An 18,856-nucleotide genomic window follows, 5' to 3' on the forward strand; every position below is an offset into this window, starting at 1 on the left:
AGAGAGAAAACTCGGGCCAAGAATATTTGGTCAAAACCCACACACTCTTTAGAAAAGTGCCATGGGACCCCTCACATCCACAGAACTCCGAGGCTTCTTAGTTTTAAGCATCTCACTGAATAAAGACAATTTATGATTACATTTAAATCAATAAACTCCTGCCTCACAAAAGAATGTGGTTTGCCACGATTCAAAGTCTGCTAGGGAAATTCAGTCCATTTCATGTCAGAAAAGATCTGGCTATAAAGGGCTATAAAAGCATGCATCTCCTTTGACCTAACAATACTACTACCAGTCATGAATCCCAAAAGAGATTAAAAAAAAAAAAAAAAAAAAAGATAGGAAAGGATCTATATATTTATAGCAGCTCTTTTCTCAGGACAAAGAATTGAAATTTAAGGGATTCCCATCAATTGAAAAATGGCCAAATAAACTATGGTAAGTGACTATGATGGAATGCTATTGTTCTCTAAGAAATGAAGAGCAGGATGCTTTCAGAAAAACCTGCAAAGTCCTCCATGAGCTCATGAAAAGTGAAATATACTATATTCAAAGTAACAGCAATGTTGTGGGATGATCAGCTGTGAATGACCTTGCTATTCTCAGCAATACAATGAGCCAAGACTACTTTGAAGGATTTAGGATGCCATCCTTACCCGTAGAAGGAGCTGATTATGTAAATATAGATTGAAGCATATTTTTTAAAACTTTATTTTTTCTTAAGGGTTTTTCTTTTGGGGAGGGGATAAGTTTTATGTTTTCTTTTGAAACATGTTTTTTATAGAAACTTTTTGCATAACTTCCCATGTACCTTCTCAATGGGGGAAGTAGGAGAAGAAGGAAGAAGGAGAATGTGGAATTATGAAAGTTAAAATCTGAAAATTTTAAAAACAAATGTAAAAGAAAAAAGAAAAAAAAAAGAAAATGTCTGGTTAGGTACACTTCCAGGGGGATATAAATTCATGTCTCTATTCTCCCAAACAATGTGTAGAAATGAAAATGCTACAATAATATGTCTAATATCCCAACTCTCCAGAGTTGGGATACTTTACTATGCCACAGAAGCCTCTTCACAATCCCGTCCCTGCTCCCCCCTCCTCCCGCTTTAACCTCACATTAGAAATATACTCCACTCCCATGATACCTTCTTCTGATTGGCTGGCTTCTTCTGGATCTACCATTTTAAGAGAAATGTCCAAGCCAGCCATAACTTCATTTCTCTTTAGACTCTTCTCCTGACTCTGATGTTTCCTGATTCTTCTCCTGATTCTGATGTTTCCTCTATCACGCATGAGATCATGCATGTCCTATGTGGGGATATGAATATCTTCTCCTCTCTCCCCTCTTTCAGCTTCCTTTTATGTGTTGTTTTCCCTTATTAGAATATAAGCTCCTTGAGAGCAAGGACTCCCAGCACTTAGTACAGTATCTGGCAAATGAGACGTTCTTAAATACTTAAATACTTACATCCCAACTGTGCACCCCTCTTTGAAGACTTTCTCTCTTGGTAGGATAAACCAGAGCTCATGTTCTGTTGATATTACTTTGAAGAAACCAGCATTACCCTTCCTGCTAACATGAGGCACCAACAAAGAACTTTTAAAAACCACCTATAAAACTACACAACAGCCCCAAATGTAAGTAATAACATAAACTCTGTTTATGACTCAGGTTTAGAAGGTTACTGCTCATGGTCATTTATAGTCATTGGATTATAATGTAACCAGGATAGGACAGTTGGTGAAGTCGAGCTTTCTACTTGCTCAGCTACAGTGCTCACAATTTAACTTTTCAGCAAGTCAAAATTCTATTTTATTGATCCAAAACATGTTCTGTCAACATACATATTTTTTGATTTTGCTTGACTATGCACATTTACCACAAGGGTTTTGGTTTTTTGTTTCCCCAATGAGAGTAGAGGAAAGATGAGAGAGAGGAAAAAAAAAAAAAAAAAAAAGATTTTTTGCTAATTAAAAACAACCACCACCACCTTCATTTAAAAAAATAAAATAAATTATGCTCTGTCAATGCCAACTATACTTTGGGGAAAACTCCAACAGGAATGAATTTTTACAATAGACCTCTGAAAACTTCTAACTTTTTAAATGTCATCAAAATAAAACTTCAAATTTGATATTCTTTTCTCTTGTCTAACCTACACACTAACTATGAATATATTTTGTGAAAGATAAAGGATTCTTGAGCAGTTATTAATAAATAACAGTAGACTTTTTTTTCCTTGTCTTTTATAGAATATATAGGTTCTAAGTTAACAAGAAAAATACCATGTTATTTATTAAACTTTCCCCTCAGTCCTTGCTTCCTTAATGAGAACAGATTTATACTCTGTAAAACTAGCATAGCATAAGAAGGGAAACAGTTTTTTAAAAGTACATATAACTTTTTATTTTATTTAAGGTGGAGACCTAAAACTGCAGATGTGTTATGTCTGGTGACTAGTTACTGTTGACAAAAACTTGAAACAATCATCTTGAAGTTATTAGATCCTTTATTAAGTGTCAGGCTTTGGCAGCCTCTGTCTCTTTTTGTCTCATACACACATACACAAATTACTGGGTACTGTTGGCTGGGTAAAAGCCAGGTGGCAGGAAATGAACCCTTGTGATTGGGAAAAAAAAAGCACATTCCTAGAAACTTCTAGTTTTGGTGTTCAAGAATACCCAAGCTAACCATACCCCCAATTTTTTCACTGAAGTTTCATATTCAGAACTTTGTAGAGTGATATGCATAGAAAGCTGCATATAATAGATATAGTTTTCATTGAATAAGTCATTGAATAATGTCAGTTACTCAGATCTAGAGCAGAAGGAAGATTCTGAAGCATGTGTTTTTCAAATAATCCCATCTGCCCAGCTTATAAGATAAGATCAGATCAGAGTTGAATGGACAAATGAATGAATGATGAAAATATGAAGGGTGGGGCCAGGCTCAATTCTGGAACAGAACTTTTCTTCTTAATCTGGAAATCACCCACTAGCCTATAAATGATCCTTAAAAATAGAGCAATCAAGATTCCCAGGGCGGGGAAAACCCAAAACAAACCTCAGCAGATTCACTCCTGTCTATTAGGAGAGCTAACATTTATTGCTTATATACTGTCCTTTCAGTTCCTAATGTCCCTCACACCTCCTTATATAACAATCTCCTTCTTTGGACAACTCACTCTCACTCTCTCTCTCTCTCTCTCTCTCTCTCTCTCTCTCTCTCTGTCTCTCTCTCTCTCTCAATTATTATTATTGTTATGTTAATAAGTCCCATCCCAACTCTCATTGGTTTGTTGTTTTGATTTTGAAGACTCATAATGAGTATAAATAGCAATTGTTCTGTTCTAGCCAGAAACTCTTAGAGGGTCTTTCCTGCTAAGATGAATGCTTCTGTTTACTTCAGTTCTTATCTAATCTGTAACTACTCAAATGGGTATTGTCTCAGACAAACAAGGAAAGAACCTTGTCCTGAAAAGGCCAAGGTTTCCTACTGCATCCTGGGCCATCAAGGGTTATCTTTACCTATGTCTCGCCACTGGACTTTCATAACTGCAGGAGAGAGTGGGACTGATGACTTTGTACATCTTTACCTTACTTAAATCCAATTTACTTGCAAGACAAAATATTATCCTCCTAATGTTGCTGGTCCTCTTTGAGAATTAAAGACAAACAGCTCTACATCTCTCTTTACTTAATAATCCACCCTCTGTATTCTGATAGAAGTGGACATCTTCGACAAAGAGAAGATTTTTTTTTTTTTTAACAGTTCTACTTTTTTTTTTTTAATTTTTTTTTATTTTTTTTTATTTTTTTTTATTATATATATATATATATATTTTATAATATTATCCCTTGTATTCATTTTTCCAAATTACCCCCCCTCCCTCTATTCCCTCCCCCCGACGACAGGCAATACCATACATTTTACATGTGTTACAATATAGTCTAAGTACAATACATGTGTGTGAGTATCATTTTCTTGTTGCACAATAAACATTAGAATCCGAAGGTACATGCAACCTGGGCAGACAGATATTAGTGCTAACAATTTACATTCCCCTCCCAGTGTTTCTTCTCTGGGTGTATCTACCTCTGTCCATCATTGATCAACTGGAAGTGAGTTGGATCTTCTTTATGTTGAAGATTTCCACTTCCATCAGAATACATCCTCATACAGTATTGTTGTTGAAGTATACAGTGATCTTCTGGTTCTGCTCATTTCACTCAGCATCAGTTGATTTAAGTCTCTCCAACCCTCTCTGTATTCCTCCTGCTGGTCATTTCTTACCGAGCAATAATATTCCATAACTTTCATATACCACAATTTACCCAACCATTCTCCAACTGATGGACATCCATTCATCTTCCAGTTTCTAGCTACAACAAAAAGAGCTGCCACAAACATTTTGGCACATATATGTCTCTTTCCGCTCTTTAGTATTTCTTTGGGATATAATCCTAGTAGTAGCGCTGCTGGGTCAAAGGGTATGCACAGTTTGATAACTTTTTGGGCATAATTCCAGATTGCTCTCCAGAATGGCTGGATTCTTTCACAACTCCACCAGCAATGTATTAGTGTCCCAATTTCCCCACATCCCCTCCAACATTTGTCATTATTTGTTCCTGTCATCTTAGCCAATCTGACAGGTGTGTAGTGGTATCTCAGAGTGGTCTTAATTTGCATTTCTCTGATCAGTAGTGATTTGGAACACTCTTTCATGTGAGTGGATATAGTTTCAATTTCTTCCTCTGAGAATTGTCTGTTCATATCCCTTGACCATTTATCAATTGGAGAATGGTTCGGTTTCTTATAAATTAGGGTCAGTTCTCTATATATTTTGGAAATGAGACCGACAAAGAGAAGATTTAATTCAGTTCCAATTGATGAATGATGGACAAAAGCAGCTACACCCAGAGAAGGAACACTGGAAAATGAGTATAAACTGTTTGCATTTTTTTTTTCTTCCCAGGTTATTTTTACCTTCTGAATCCAATTCTCCCTGTGCAACAAGAGAACTGTTTGGCGCTGCACACCTATATTGTATCTAGGATATACTATAACATATTTAACATGTATAAGACTAACTGCCATCTAGGGGAGGGGGTGGAGGGAGGGAAGGGAAAAATCGGAACAGAAGTGAGTGCAAGAGATAATGTTGTAAAAACTTACCCAGGCATATGTTCTGTCACTAAAAAGTTATAATAAAAAAAAAAAATAATAATCCATCATCTATACGGGAAGATTTAAAACTTCCTGAAAGATTGCTAAGTTTTCTATACTTTGTCCCTCAATGCAAAAATTGTCAATGACTCCCTGTTGTCTATGTAATAAAGTTCAAACTCCCTATTCTAAAATTTAAGCCCCCCTCCTACCTTTATGGTCCCTACTTCTTACTCAATTCAATTAACATATTTTAAGTTCCAACTATGTACAGAGTACTTTGTTAGGTTTTATCACTGCCAATGATCACAAATAGAGAGCTTGACAGGACCTTAAAGATGATGATCTCTCTGCTTTTGCCAAATTGGTCAACTTATTTTTATCTGAACATGAGTTTTAATCTTCTGCCTCAATGCCTTTGCTCATGTCATTTCAATTCAGTATTCTAGAATGCTTATTCTCTATAATCACTCACAATTCCTGCCCCCTTCCACTCCAGGATAAGAGGGGCTAGTTCTTTATAATTTATAGAAAGAACATTAGATGCTGAATCAGAATATTTTGTTTCAATCACAAGCTCCAAAACTCACCAGCTTTATAACACTGGGCAAGTCTCATAAGTACTCTGAATCTTGTTTACCTGATCTGTAGGATGAGTTATAATACTGGTATGACTTATTTCACAAGATTGCTATGATGATCTTAGTTCTCAATATTCAAATTAAAAATAATAATAATTAATTAAATAGAATTAATATATAATAATATTAATATAATACATATTATAACACATTATATATAGTATATGTATTATTATATAATGTTAATAAATAATAATATAAATAAATAATAAAAATAATGAAATTAATATTATTTTAAAATTGATTGTTCCTTCCTGTTGAGGACCATAGCTTAAAAAAGGCCAAGGTCTCCCAATGCATCCAGGGCAAAGTCCACTTGTCCTAATCTATATCTGGCCACTGAACCCAGATAGTTCTGGAGGGGAGAGTGGGGCAGGTAACCTTGCACAGCCCTTCCTCACTTAAATTAATTCTCTCTGAAGTTATGATCCTCTTTGAGAATAAAAACAACTTGTTCCTTTCAACAATACAGACTGCATTTCTTCCATTTCAATCATAGTTGACCCTGTAGCCATGTTCTCCCCCCGGGAGGATCCATATGACATAAGGCTTTTCTTGTCTTCTCCTGATATCACAAACATATCAGTGGATCTATCACAAGGCTGTCCATCTGTAATTAACTAATTCTCATCATTTACTTCCTCCTGTTCTTTCAAGTTCTTCAATGATCATAATGTGTAGGTTTCTCTCATAGTCATCATCTGCTCCTTATTTTGAAATCTGCAAAGATGGCTATATTCAACATTTCATGATCATAAAGCAACATTGATAGAATGCTGTCATTAAAAATATAAATCTATATATACTCTACAATTTCCTGAAGACAAATACAATCTGCTTTTCTTCTCCTCCTATTTAAATCTGGACCATTGTCCACCTGCATTATTTATTCCAGACTTACATACTAACGAATCCAAATACATTTTATAATCTAGGAAAAAGATATTCTTCAACTATTTGGTCATACCTAAATGAATGATCAGGCCAACTCTTCTAGATACTAGGTCTAGATGCAATTAGTACAATGTTTTCTGCAAATAGAAATGTTTGGAGAACACCATCAATCATAGGGAATCCCTCTTCAACTTATTTCTGGAACTCCCTCAGTGTGGCCAAAAAAAAAAAATGTTGGTCAGAAGTATATCCCTATTTTGAACAGTAAGGATTGAATAAAATAATATATGCAAAGCAATTAAAAAACACAAGTCTTGATTATCTATTCCAAATCTTTTCCTTTTTAAAGATAAGACAAAGACTCTTGCATCTCTAATGTCCCCTCTAAATTAAAAAAAGAGATCTATACTTTTTTATTACTTTGCATGCTGAACCTCATATGAATTCTTAGTAGTGATTTTTTTACACAAAAAAGAACCTAATAAAATATTTTTTCGTTTGTTCATTGCGATGATCCTGTAATATTCTAAAGTTTAATGTAACCAGAACAGTATCACTTAAAAACAGGAGGATCTATGAGAATTATCTAAGATAACTTCATAGTTATCTTAGTTATTTTAGTTCTAAGATAATTTCATAAGATCAACTATGCTGGAAAGATAAAGTATGATCTTAGAAATCTAATGAGCATATCCCATCAAAAAACCAACCCAACTAAGCATAGAGACTAAATAAGAGATTTTTTTGTTCATGGCGACCCATGAATCAGGTAAGCACAATCTAAATCCATATTATTTCTAAGGCTCTAAAAGCATGGGCCAGTTATTTTTATAGACTTTTCATAAAGAATTTCATTTTTATTCCAGCTTTTAGATCCTTTTTGTAAGAACTTTGAAATTATTTCCCATATCCAATTCTTATTAAACCTATTTGAAACAGGCCAAAAATTGATATAGAGCTGGCTAACTAGCAGAAGTAGGAAGCAAATCTATCCAGGCTCTCATGCCTCCCCCTACCAGCTTACAATTCAATGAGGAAGAAAAGATATATGCATAAGTTCCAAACTCCCTCTCTCCTCTTTCTCCCTCTCAGTCACACTCACTATCTATAGCTATATCTATATGGATATATAGAATTTTCTTTCTCCATACATACAGAGATACGTGTGTGTGTGTGTGTGTGAGAGAGAGAGAGAGAAAGAGACAGACAGACAGACACCTACAGATCTTTCCTCAGAATATATTTTTTAAAATACATAATTGAAGGAAATGCTTTTCAGAGAAGGGGAATTTTGGCTTCTGTTAGAAATATTTTATACTCTAAAGAACTTGCTTCTCTTGGTAAAGTAAACTATCCTTTTTTATAGACTACTAAATAGTGTATTGTATAATTAGCAGAAGTCTAGGGAGGGGGAGGGGGCTTTGGTTACCTACAGTCTTTCCTTGTTAGTAAAGACAGTTTATAATATTTGACTGAAAAAAGTCCCAAAGACTGAGAATAGACCATTGTTTTTATACACCACCATCATTCACCACCTTAAAAATATTTTCGCTGTGGATTAAGTTTCTACTTCAACCTTTGGTATTGTTTTACTAGCCTCAAACTTTAAATATGATCATAAATGAGATTAAGGGGTTTTCTATTACTCCAGATAAGTTTGAATTTTCTGCTAATGTGGCATTTAGTAACTGACATCACCAGGAATTTATAAGGAATTGCAATAATTATTCCCTTAGCATAATGCCATATTTTTTTAAATTTTAAAAAATTTCTCTTAAACTTATACCCAGGGATAGATAGGAGTTGAATTCATGGATGTGATGGGAAATACAGGGAGGCAGGTGATTAATGTGTGCATGGCATGTTGGGAGGGTTGGAGGACCTGAGAATCACTAGTAGGATAAGTTTGCCTATCATAGTAGGAAGTATCCATTTCAAAAAATGAATAATCTTAACAAAAAGGTCATTTCTAAATCTAGGGTCAGTACTAGTAAAGATCAGATTAAAGTATATTTAATTCTCCCATCCTCATCCTGAACATGAAGGGTCAGAATGTAAGAAAATTGAAACCAAACCAAGTATTTCATTGAGATCCATAAAATGTAAAAAGAGGTCACTAGCACACTGGTTAGATCGTATTATAAAGGAAAATACAGACAAGAGTTGCACAGGATGAGAAGATGCAGATGAGTTACAATCTCTACAGATGGAGAAAGCAAACATATTGTACTACACTGTTACTGAAGGTCTAAGTGACTGAAGGAAAATCCAGAGCTAGAACTTAGATGTTACTTGTATATCTGGATTTGAATTCAACTGTATTGATATGAATATGTCTAAATAAAAATGGAGAAGGGGCAAACTGTAGAAAATAGGAAGACAATTTAATGATTGAAACACTGAAGATGATTTAACAAATATAAATATATTTACTTGAATAGCAATATAAACTTGAAAAAGAAACCTAAATTTGAATATCACCTCTGAAGCATGTTAAAGAAGCAAATCACTGAACTTCAGGGAGCCTCAGTTCTTCATTTTTTTTTTCCTTTTTTTCTTTTTCTTTTTTTTTTTTTGCTGAAACTATTGGGGTTAAGTGACTTGCCCAGGATCACAAGCTAGGAAGTGTTAAGTGTCTGAGCCTCCATTGCACCATCTAACCACCCCAGTTCTTCATCTATAAAAATGGGTATAATTACTGTCAGAAGGATAAAATGAGATAATAATGTTTGTAAAGAGCTTTACAAACCTTAAAGTAATTAAACATCAATACTTGTAAAAATAATATCAAAGTGCTAATTTGCCCTCAGTTACTTTTAAAGACATGACTAGCTTTCACATCTCTTTTCACACACAGACACACAGATACACACACTCACATTTTCAACTCTATTATTCCCAATGTGACTACACAATTCACTGTGGAAAGTCTGTCCCACTTCAAAAGGAAAAAAAATTAAGGGGATGAATTTGTCATAAAACACTGCATTTTGTTATTATATCATTTTGCTTGTTTGACAGCTACACAGGAAAAAGAGCAAGAATCATCTGCATTGGAGGACAAAGAGGTTCGTATCTTGGAAGACTTCTTGAAGTGATTCTTACTTGTATTGCTGGTGATCTTTTGTGCTTCTTGTTTTAGCCATGAATCTCTCTGCTAACTTCTCCAGGTTGCGGGAGTATTCAGTCTCAATTTCAGCTTTTTTGCGGAAGAAATCTTGTAGGTCCTGCAGGAGCTGTACCCGCATCTCTGTTTGCTGTTCCAGACATTTCTGCTGTTCTATCAGCTGAGCTCGAATTTCTAAAAATGAAAAAAAATAGAATGAACAGGTTTAGCATGAATATTGTATATAAATGGGAAGTAATCAGCTTCTCACTGTATTCAGCATTAATCACATTCAATTTAGGCTTTGGTATCTAGGATAATTGCCAATCCTTTTTTAAAAAATCCATTTTGCAAGATGTAAATGTAAATTATGAAGAAAAAAATCAAGTACAGACTGTCACAATTATTACATAGGACTCCCCCCCCCCAAGGCAATTAGGGTTAAGTGACTTGCCCAGGGTCACACAGCTAGGACAGTGCTAGGTGTCCAAGGTCATATTTGAACTCAGGTCCTCCTGACTTTAGGACTGATGCTCTATCCACTGAACCAACTAGCTGTCCCTTAAATGGGCCTTTTATAAGGCCTTTGAATAAGCAAAAGTACTCTGGATATTTTTCTTTAATTTTGAGATCAAGATCTTACTTCCACCAACCCTGAGCTAACATGGACAAGAAAAGAGCATCATTTCTTCCCAACTTCTAATCTACCACATGTCTTGCCAGTTGGCAATATACAGAGACTGACATCTGGTAATTTTTATTTAGTGCTTGTATTTCTAGTTTGTCAAATACACAGCTTCAGAATCATGGGGATGCTGCTTCTAAAAATAACTTCTTTTTTTTCCCCTTTCCAAATAATTCATGCACAATGCCTTCACAAGGGGATTCCACTTCATGGCTCCATTCACAAAATTCACGTGTGTTTTCTACTTAATCTTTGCTGTTTGGAAACTGTTTTAACAATAGCTTAGTGATACCTATTGCATGAGGATAATGATTTAACTTCTAATGATAATAATAATCACAAAACTTCTAATCTTTATGATTTTTATTATATTAAGTCTGCCTGACATTAATTAAAAGTGAAGGTTAAGCTTTTAATAGTTTTTATTTCACAAAAGTAGAACAGCAAAGTGTGTCATACAAAAATACTTACAGATATGGGTAACAATAAATTATTTGTGCTTTGGAAAATATGATAAGGTAGCTAACAACTACTGACTTTTTTTTGGCCTATGCTAGAGGTATGAGCTCCAAAAAAAGAAATATATTCATAATGGAAAACCTCCTCCTTTTCTTATTACTGACTTCAATAGACATTTGGATAAAGACATTTGCTAATGAGAATAGCAGAGAAACAATGTTCTAAACAAATTCCCTTGATTTAATCCCTGCTATTTAAGTACATATATGTGTGTATGTGCACACACATCTATATGTATACAGATATCTATGTATGTTTCTATTTATATTTTGAAATTCATACAAGATGATGTTCTTTTCTTCTTCCTCTTCTTCCTCCTTCCTCTCCTCCACTACAATCCCTAGCTTCCTTAAAACCAAAACTCAGGACTTTGATTAAGATGACTACATAAATGATTGAAGAAAGGACCAGCTTTTACACACATATAGCAGCAACAAACTAAGAAGAGGACCAGGTTAAATAATATTCAAGAAATCAAAGAAAAATTGTAGTAAGTACCTTTGTTCAGACTGTAGTTAAAAATAGCCAGCAGCTTGCAGGTACTGAAGGAACAGATAAATATGCCTATATACTTAGACCAGAAGTCCTCAAGTACACCTAAAACTATAGTGCAACATACCTGAGAGCAGACAAAAAAGCTGAAGGGTAGTCAGAAATCCATGTCACTCTGAGAATCCAAAGAATACTGGAAATTCATAGCACTCTAACCTGAAAACTCCAAAGGGCCTTGAAGTCCCACCACATTGTGAACCTGAATGATCCAAGAGGTCTTATAATATGTAAGTGCTCTGAGCACAAACATACCAGGGAAAGTGAATGCCAGCATCAGAAATGTAGGAAATAAAAGTCAGGGTCAAGCAGGACTCAACTACTTAATCTTAGGAAGGGACAGAATCTAGCCTAGTCTAGCCTTAGCAAACATCCTACATCAAGAATTTAGGTTAGAAATAACAATAAACAGAAGACAACAATGAACATGATAGAGAAATAACATGGATCCAGAGATGCTTAAGAGACAAACTTAGAAGAGTTTAGTTCTAGAGCCTCAGAGGGAAAAAAACCAAAAACAAAACAACAAAAAAAAAAAAAAAAAAAAAAAAACACGTCCATAGGGACAAGAATACCTGAATACCTGTAAGAAATAAAGTTTAAAAAAAAATTAAATTTTAAATAAAATAAGAATTCAGGTAGAGGAGAGAAAAGCTGGAAGAAGAATAAATAGTTTAGAACAAAAGGAAGAAAATATTTGCATGAGAGCCCCTGAAAATCATTATTGAGACAATTAGGAATACTGAAACAAAATAAAATGACTGGAAAAACAGAACTGTAAGATGTCTACTATTTAAAAAAAAAAAAAAAAAAAAAAACTAATATAGAAAAGTTTAAGAAGGGATGATTTAAAAAAATCAGACTCTCAGAAAACCAGGTCCCCCTAAATACTCTATGCTAAAAAGAAAAAAAACAAAACCTATCTAATTCTAGTAAAACCAGAGGACAAAGCCCCTCCCCCAAAAACAAATAAACAAACAAAAAGTCTGGTGGTGATGTCTTGAAAGAAACTTCAAAATGAAAGTTCCTCAGCATGTCAGTCAAAATTCAGAGCTTCCAGGTTAAAAAAATAATAATAAAAAAAATTAAGTACTAAGGAACCACAAGTTATATTGCAACTATTATAGAGAACATCCTAGAATACAATATTCTAAAAGGCAAAAATTAAAGAATGAAAATGAAGAATAACTTAACCTGCAAGACAGCATTTCCATTAAAGGAAAAAGTGAACATTCACTTTCCAATAATTTCTTATGAAAAGATCAGAGCTGAATAGAAATGGTGAAATGCAAATGCAAGAAACCTAGAAAAAAAAATCCAAGAAACTGGAAGGGGATTTATGAAGATAATGAATATGCTTATATTCTAATAAGGAAAGAAGTATGAAATGTTTCTTTAGAATCCTATTATCTTTAAGTGTCAAAAGAAAGTTAAAAGAAACAACCTGAGGGCCTATGTATTTCACTTTGTTTATGGTCTTAGAAGAAAAAAGGGAAGGAAAAAAAGGGTAGAAATTTCTTTTTTGAAGCATAGGTCATGAAGGGGGAGGGAGGGAGGAAGGAAGGAAGGAGGAAAGGAGAGAAGGAGGGAAGGAAGGAAGGAGGGAAGGAAGGAAGGAAGGAGGAAAGGAAGGAAGGAGGGAGGGAAGGAAGGAGGGAAGGAAGGAGGGAAGGAAGGAAGGAAGTGAAAAACTCAGTGAACAGGGAATGGAAAAAAGGAGAAGGAAGGAAGGAAGTGAAAAACTCAGTGAACAGGGAATGGAAAAAAGGAGAAGAAAGGAAAGTCATTGAACCATTTTTTAAAAAATGAGCAGAATGTCTCACAGAGAGACAAGACAACAAAACAGCTTTGAACCCAATATGCTGGATTTAGTATATACCTAAATTAAAAAACAAAAAACCTACGTCATACGAATTCAATATTTATTTTATACACAATCTCTTGTTCTTTTTTTGTTGTTGTTCTTCTTTGTACATGAAAATGCTCACATTTGTATATTTTCAAAAACACAACTCAAATGCCACCTCTTAGAAAGGATTTTTCCTCAATTCTTCACAATTGTTAGTATACTTTCCCTCTTGAAATTATTTGCCTGGTTTTGCATATACCTTTCCTTGATTAATCTGTGTACATATCCCACTCAGAGTAAAAGCTCTTATATGACTCCGGAACTGAAAAACACTTAGAATATGCTTTTTAAACATTGAACTTTAGGGAAAGCCCTTGGAATGTGAAGATTTGGGTTCCAGTTGTATTTTTGTCACAGAGGGAAAGAAAATCTGATCTCTCAGAGGTTTTGTCTTCTTATCAATAAAATAGGGACAGTATAATGCCTAGTATTTAGTGTAGTGTCTGGCATATAGTAGAACTTAATAAATGTTTATAGATTAATTGATTAAAAACAAAAACAAACAAAAAAAACCCCTGCTCTTTCTATGTCACAGGATTGTTACAAGGAAGGCATCAGGTAAAGCCCCAAACAGTGTGTGAGTGTGTGTGTGTGTGTGTGTGTGTGTGTATATACACACACACAGACAGATAAATATGCCTATATACTTAGACCAGAAGCCCTCAAGAACACCTAAAACTATAGTGCAGCATACCTGAGAGCAGACAAAAAAGAAATCCACGTCACTCTGAGAACCCAAAGGATACTGGAAATTCATAGTACTCTAACCTGAAAACTCCAAAGGGCCTTGAAGTCCCACCACATTGTGAACCTGAATGATCCAAGAGGGCTTATAATATGTAATATTATATAAAGCTTTTATATATATATATATATATATATATATATATATATATATATATATGCTTTTTTTTTTTTCTTTTTATAATCCTGGGATATATAGGGAACCTGAAGTTCACCCTGCCTCAGAATTTCAAATCCAATAGTTTAGGCATCTTTCTACATATTTCACAGAAATTCTGTAAACACCAGAGTAAACCATTTCTTAGAGTTTATCACCACCACCATCTGCTTGTCATTTGATCAAAGAAACTGCTTTACAAACCAGAACTATAATCAGTGTGCCTGCCAACCTCACTCTCAACACATGGGGACAAGATTTTTTTTCCACCCCTTTAAAAGAATGATCAAGAGTCTTCCTTCAACAATCTGAATAAAACTTCAGAACCAAGAGAATATTTAACACATCTGGTTGTGCTAAGAAAAAAAATTACATCAAATGAAGGATGAGTGAGAGAGCAGAAATCCTCTGACCAAAAAACAAAAGTGGGAGAAAGCACACATTGGAGTTCTACTGGAAAACTTAATATCGGGAAGCCTCAAAGCTATGTGGAGTCATTATGAGATGCCATGCCCAATTTGCCTTCTTTCTTTGGCCAAGTTTTTAAAAATAGGCCTGAAAAACTTGAAAGAGTAATACACACGCCTCATTTTAATAAATGTTTTCTTTTTTTTTTTCTTCTTTTAAAAAAATTTTTACCTGCTGTACCTATTACTGGCTATCTGAAAAGTTTACTTAGTTAAGTACAAGTAATATTCTAATTACTTAGGAAGAACTGTGTTATTTTGAAAAATATTTGGATATGGAAAAAGAATCTGGATTTTTTGAAATGCAATAAATGTCTTCTATTGCCCCCTTACCCTCAAAGACCTATAAGGGATATATTAGTTAAACCTCTTCCCTAACCTATATGGCATTTTAAGTGCAGGGATAGGAATTGTGCTTACATTGATTTATGGATGAAGAAATTCCGTTTACAAATTCAAGTTAACATTTTCTTTTCAATTTATGAATCTTGAAGAGGTTCCTAAAACAGTGAGAAGTAAAGTGATTTCCCCAGGATAATAGCTAGTATTGACCCAAATCTTCCTGGCTGTCTTAGAATCAATAGAGAAGTGAGTTCAAGCTCTCAACTACTAGGGCCTCAGTTTGTTCATCTGGGAAAAAAAAAAAAGTTTTAAAAGAATCCGTTCTTGAATACAGAATAATCTCTCAATTTTAATAGGACAATGAAAAGCTCTTGCAGTGAAATTACCCTGAATGATTTTCAGGATAAAAGGTTTAATTCTTAAATTTTTTAACACACACTTAATACATACTCTTGGCCAAATATAAGTTCTTCCCCCAAATTTTATTTATTTAAGCTTTTTATTTTTCAAAATAGATTCATGGGTAATTCTTTGACATTAACCCTTGCAAAATCTTGTGTTCCAATTCTCTCCTCTCTTTTCCCCTCCCCTCCCCTAGATGGCAAGTAGTCTAATATATGTTAAATTCAATATATACATACATATTTATATAATTATCTTGCTGCACAAGAAAAGTCATATCAAACCGGAAAAAAATAAGAAAGAAAATAAAGTGCAAGCAAACAACAACAAAAAGAGTGAAAATACTATGTTGTGAACCACACACAGTTCCCACAGTCCTCTCTCTGGGTGTAGATGGCTCTTTTTATCACAAGATCACCAAATATATGTTTTAAGTTACTTGGACTAGTGTTGATTACTTCAACACTAAGTATCTACTTCAATGGAACATCCTTCTTAGACTATCCATGAGACTTTTTTATTAACAAATTTTAGTGAGAAATAGATATCTTTTCCATGCAAACTTCCTTCCAGTACTATTTTTCCTTTCCAGGCCAGATGCTTATATCCCATTGCTTCTTCTGTGGGTGGGAATCCAATTAACTAATCAATTAATCACTAAATATTTATTAAGCCCCTACTATCTATGTGCCAGGGAATGTTCTAAGTTCTGGGCATACAAAACCCCCCCCAAAAAAACAACTACAATCTCTACCCTCATGCAAACAAACATATACAAAGCAAGTTATATACAGGATAAAAAGTAAATAATTACGAGGAAAAGTACTTAAAGGAAGCCAGGAAAGTCCATAGCTGGAATAGAGGAGGAAGAATGTTCCAGACATAGGGAACAGCTTAAGAGAATGCCTGGAGCTCTCCTTCAAACCTCTAGCCTATTCCTAACAGATGGGTCAATACCTCTATATATCCCTGCCTTGATAGATGGACATGATCGCATTCCATTTGGATTATCAGAGAGTTGCCAACTATAATCCTTCCTGTAAAAGAGAGGAGCACATGGTCTTACTATCTGCCTTGCCACTAAATCCTCTAGCCCACCATACCTTGTCATCTCTGCCCTGCTACTAACCTTTCTAGCCCACTTAATAAATATTCAAAGAATGACAGAATTTGAGAGTTAGAAGGGACTTTAGTTGCCATCTACACCAACCCATATAGCAAAGAAATCCCCACTATAACATGTGGCCTGATAATATCGGAGAAAATAAGATTATCATCGCCCTATTCCTGGGGACACACTAAAATGTTTCATAATAAATATTGAGATAAAGCAAAGAGGCCCCAGGACTTTTCACTATTACTCGATATAGTTCTAGAAATGTTAGTGAAGCTAATAAGATAAGAGAAAGAAATTAAGGGATAAACACTGGTAAAGAGAAATAAAAATTATTTTTATTTGTAGACAAAAAAAGACTTAGAAAAGTAATAGGATCTAAAAAACAAAAACCCACCATAAAAATCATTAGATTTTCTATATGGCAATAATAAACTTTAGTCGGAAGAACAGAGGGGGAAATTACATTACAAGTAGTTACAAAATATTTAAAATATTTGGGAGCTAATATTCTAAGAAATACCCAAAATTTATATGAATACAATTACAAAATGTGCTTTAAAGAAATAATGAATTAATTATGATAGAAGGAGTATTCATTGTTCATAACTGGAATCATAGTACCTAAATTAACTTACAGATTTAGATCAGTATTAGTCAATATAACAATAATTAATAATAAAACATTTATAGTTAATAAACAATTCTCAAATGCCAACTATATGCTGGTACAGTACTAATCCCTGAGGATAAAAATAAGAAAAATACAGACCCTGCCTCTAGGAGCTTACAATCTAAGGAAGAAAACCAACAAGTAAAAAGACAAAAAGGGGAAGAAGCAACTGCTAATTGGGAGTAATGACTATTTGAAGGTGGTAGAGTAGAAATCAAGTAATACAGCTGATGGAAAAATAGAATTAGTTAGAAAATTATAAACCATCTAAGGGAGGGCTTGAGAAGAGTTTCTTATTCTACCCTCGGGTCTTCTAATAAGAGGGGAGAAGCACCTAAGAATGCTGAGGACTTGCTGACTATCAAAGCTAAATCAATTCCCATGATGATGAACTTTCACCAAAGAAACAGAAAAGTTATTTTGTATACTGTTAATCAAAATAATAACATTATAGACATCTAGTATATGAAGAAAACTTTTTACAAATATAGGAATAAAGAGGAACAAAAGCTGCTAGCCTTTAAATTACATTATAAAACTCATCAAAACTATTTGATCCAAGTTAAAAAAATAGAATAAATGGGGGGCAGCTAGGTGGCGCAGTGGATAGAGCACCAGCCTTGAATTCAGGAGGACCCGAGTTCAAATAGGGTCTCAGACACTTAACACTGCCTATCTGTGTGACCCTGGGCAAGTCACTTAATCCCAGCCTCAGGGAAAAAAAAAAAAAAAAAAAAAGAATAAATGAATAGAATAGACTAGATAAAAAAGAATAACAATCATAATGAAATAAAAGATAAAACATCATTTTGACTGCATAAACAAAATCAATTTAATATAAGAAGAAAATTATTGATTAGGAAAAAACTTTGTATCAAATATTTCTTGATAAGGATCTGTTAAGCAAGATATAGAAGTAATTAATAATGATAATAATTCATAATATCTATTTCTCTAGTATCTATTATATGTCAGGCATTGTGTGAAGCACTTTATAAATATGTTTCATTTTATATTCATAACAATTCTGGGAGATATATATGTTACTGTTCATGTTGTTCAGTCATTTTTCCGTTATGTCTGATTCTTCAGGCCTTCATTTGGGGCTTTCCTTGCAAAGATACCAGAGTAATTTGCCACTTCCTTTTCTAGCTCTTTTTAAGATGAGGAAGTAAGGTAAACAGAATAACTTTTCCAAGGTCACACAGCTAGCAAATGACTAAGGTCAGATTTGAACTCAGAAAGACAAGTCTTCCTGATTCTTGGCCTGTCACTTTATCTATTGAGCCACCTGACTGTCCTATATATACTATTATCACTCTCATTTTATAGTTATAGTATAGGAAACTGAGTCAAAAAGATAAAGTAACTTGTCTAAGGTCATACAGTTATTAAATGTCTAAAGCTAAATCTAAATTCAGGTCATCTTGACTCTAAGCCCTGCACTCTATAGGTCTATGGCTGACTCAGGAACATAACTCAGATCAA

The 18,856-nt window shown here is 34.2% G+C and overlaps 1 protein-coding gene across 4 annotated transcripts in view; it reads right to left on the minus strand.

Annotated features, from left to right (window-relative positions):
• The window catches only part of SRGAP1 (SLIT-ROBO Rho GTPase activating protein 1), a 306,573-nt gene that overhangs the window by 167,660 nt on the left and 120,057 nt on the right, over positions 1–18,856 (minus strand). For all 4 annotated transcript variants that reach the window (XM_074269751.1, XM_074269754.1, XM_074269753.1 and 1 more), the window contains exon 2: positions 9,807–10,002. In XM_074269751.1, coding sequence (XP_074125852.1) covers positions 9,807–10,002 — 196 coding nt within the window. The remainder of the gene's footprint in view (positions 1–9,806; positions 10,003–18,856) is intronic.

The sequence above is a fragment of the Sminthopsis crassicaudata genome, chromosome 5 (assembly GCF_048593235.1).
Source record: "Sminthopsis crassicaudata isolate SCR6 chromosome 5, ASM4859323v1, whole genome shotgun sequence".
NCBI classification, from domain to species: Eukaryota; Metazoa; Chordata; class Mammalia; order Dasyuromorphia; family Dasyuridae; genus Sminthopsis; species Sminthopsis crassicaudata.